At 34.0% G+C, this 2046-nt stretch overlaps 1 protein-coding gene across 1 annotated transcript; it reads left to right on the top strand.

The window, feature by feature from the left end:
* Positions 1-515: 515 nt before the first annotated feature.
* On the top strand, positions 516-1711 carry LOC113360020. The gene is made up of 2 exons (XM_026603573.1): positions 516-679; positions 946-1711. Exons 1-2 carry the CDS (start codon positions 516-518, stop codon positions 1709-1711), a joined length of 930 nt encoding a protein of 309 aa, XP_026459358.1.
* Positions 1712-2046: the final 335 nt, after the last annotated feature.

Raw genomic sequence — 2046 nt, 5'->3', positions numbered from 1 at the left:
CCCTCTCTCCTTTCCTTTTTCTGCTGATGGAAGAAGCTCTTTCTTTCATGATTACTAAAGCTCAGGAACAAGGCTTACTTTCTGGTTTTCAAGCAATTGAAGGAGGCAAAAGTCATTTGCAATTTGCAGATGACACTCTAATCTTTCTAGATGCAGACGTAGAACAGGTAAAAATTTTAAGGCTTTTACTTCTTTCTTTTGAGCAGCTTACAGGCCTTAAAATCAACTTTGCAAAGAGTCAGATTTTTGGTGTTAGTTTTGAAGGTGATTTAGCTCAGTTCTCTTCTATATTGGGTTGCTACTATGGTCAGTTACCAACAAATTATTTGGTACTTCCTCTTGGAGACAAATCTGGTGGTGTTGCAAAATGGGATAGAATTATTGAAAAATTCATTCTCAAACCTGTAGGATGAAAAAAAAAGTTGCTAAATAGGGTAGGAAAAATCAATCTAATTAATAGTGTGCTTGGTAGCTTGCCATTATACTATATGTGTTTTTTTGTGATGCCAGCTTCTATGGCCAAAAAATTAGAAAAGCTTATGAGGGATTTTTTATGGAATGATAATAAAGGCAAGAAAAAAGTTCATCTTGTGAAATGGCCTACACTTTACAGGAGAAAGAAATTTGGAGGTTTGAGAATTAAGAATTTAAAGAAGATGAATTCAGCTCTTCTAGCAAAGTGACAGTGGAGGTTTGCAACAGAAAAATATGTGTTATGGAGGAAGATTATTGCAGAAAAGTACGGCACATAAAAAGATTGGCTCTCAAAACTTCCTAAGACTACTTATAACATTTCAGTATGGAAAGGTATCATGCATCGAAGTAAATTTTTTAAGAGCCATGTTAAATTCAAAGTTAACTCTGGTAATATCACTAGATTTTGGATGGATAATTGGATGGTATCCCTCTTTCCACAAAATATCCAAATTTGTTTGCTGTCTCTAGAACTAAAAACAAAAGTGTGGCAGAGACTTATGTGGAAGACACCGCTTCTTGGAATTTAAGTGTTCCTAGAAGATTGAATGTGGATGCAAGAGGAGAGTTAGCAGATTTGCAAAGAAGTCTCACTTCTGTCACTATCAACAAAGAAATGGAGGATGTTATCCAATGGTCCATTGGTCCTAAAGGTCAGTTTTCTGTTAAATCTACCTATGACTCTTTAAAAAAAATGCCAGAGCATGGTGGTCAAGTTCAGATCTTTTCTTATATATGGAAGCAGAAATTCCCACCAAAAGTTAAATTTTTCTTGTGTACTATAGCTCATAATAGTCTTTCAACAAGAGATATGTTGCTCAGGAGAGGTATGGATGTTTCTAAAAGGTGTCTTTTCTATGATAAAGATGAGACTGTCAATCATTTGTTCTTACACTGTAAGTTTGCTTCAAAAATCTGGGATCATTTTAAGGAGAAGCTGAAGTTGCATTTCACAATGCCAGACGATTTTTTTCCTTTCTTATTCTCTTGGAATATTGTCATACCTTCAAATAAGCAGTTTCAAATTTGGTGCATGGTATCTGTGGATATTGTCTGGAGCATCTGGCTGGAAAGAAACTCTAGAGTTTTTACAGAGAAAATGAACTATGAGATTACAGTGCAACAGAAGATCAAGCATTTGCTTTTTACATGGTGTTCGGTCTTTCAAAATCTGGAGAACCCAACCTTTCAAGATTTTATGACCAGTTGGCCAAGAATTTACTTTGATTACCTGTAACTTTAAGAAATAGTTTTGCTTACTTTTTTTTCTTTCTTTCTTATTGTTTATTTTGTAACTCTTGAGGGTGGTATAAGTCTCTTATACCTTTTTTTTTTATCAATAGAACTTCTTCACCGATCAAAAAAAAAGTACAAGGGGTAAAACATGAAAAAACATCAAAAATTATGAATTTAATGTACTTTTCTTAATCTAAGAGAATTGACCCCTCTATATATGTGGTACGGAGAAGCATAAACTTAAGGATTTTGTGAACTAAATATAAAATTAGGTGGCCTAAGTACAAAATATTAGACAGAAATAAGGGTTTTTTAATGATTTTAAGGGCACTAGAG

This window comes from Papaver somniferum, chromosome 3, assembly GCF_003573695.1.
Source record: "Papaver somniferum cultivar HN1 chromosome 3, ASM357369v1, whole genome shotgun sequence".
NCBI classification, from domain to species: domain Eukaryota; kingdom Viridiplantae; phylum Streptophyta; class Magnoliopsida; order Ranunculales; family Papaveraceae; genus Papaver; species Papaver somniferum.
The sequence above is the reverse complement of the archived record's forward strand: the minus strand, read 5'-3'. Positions and strand labels throughout refer to the sequence as shown.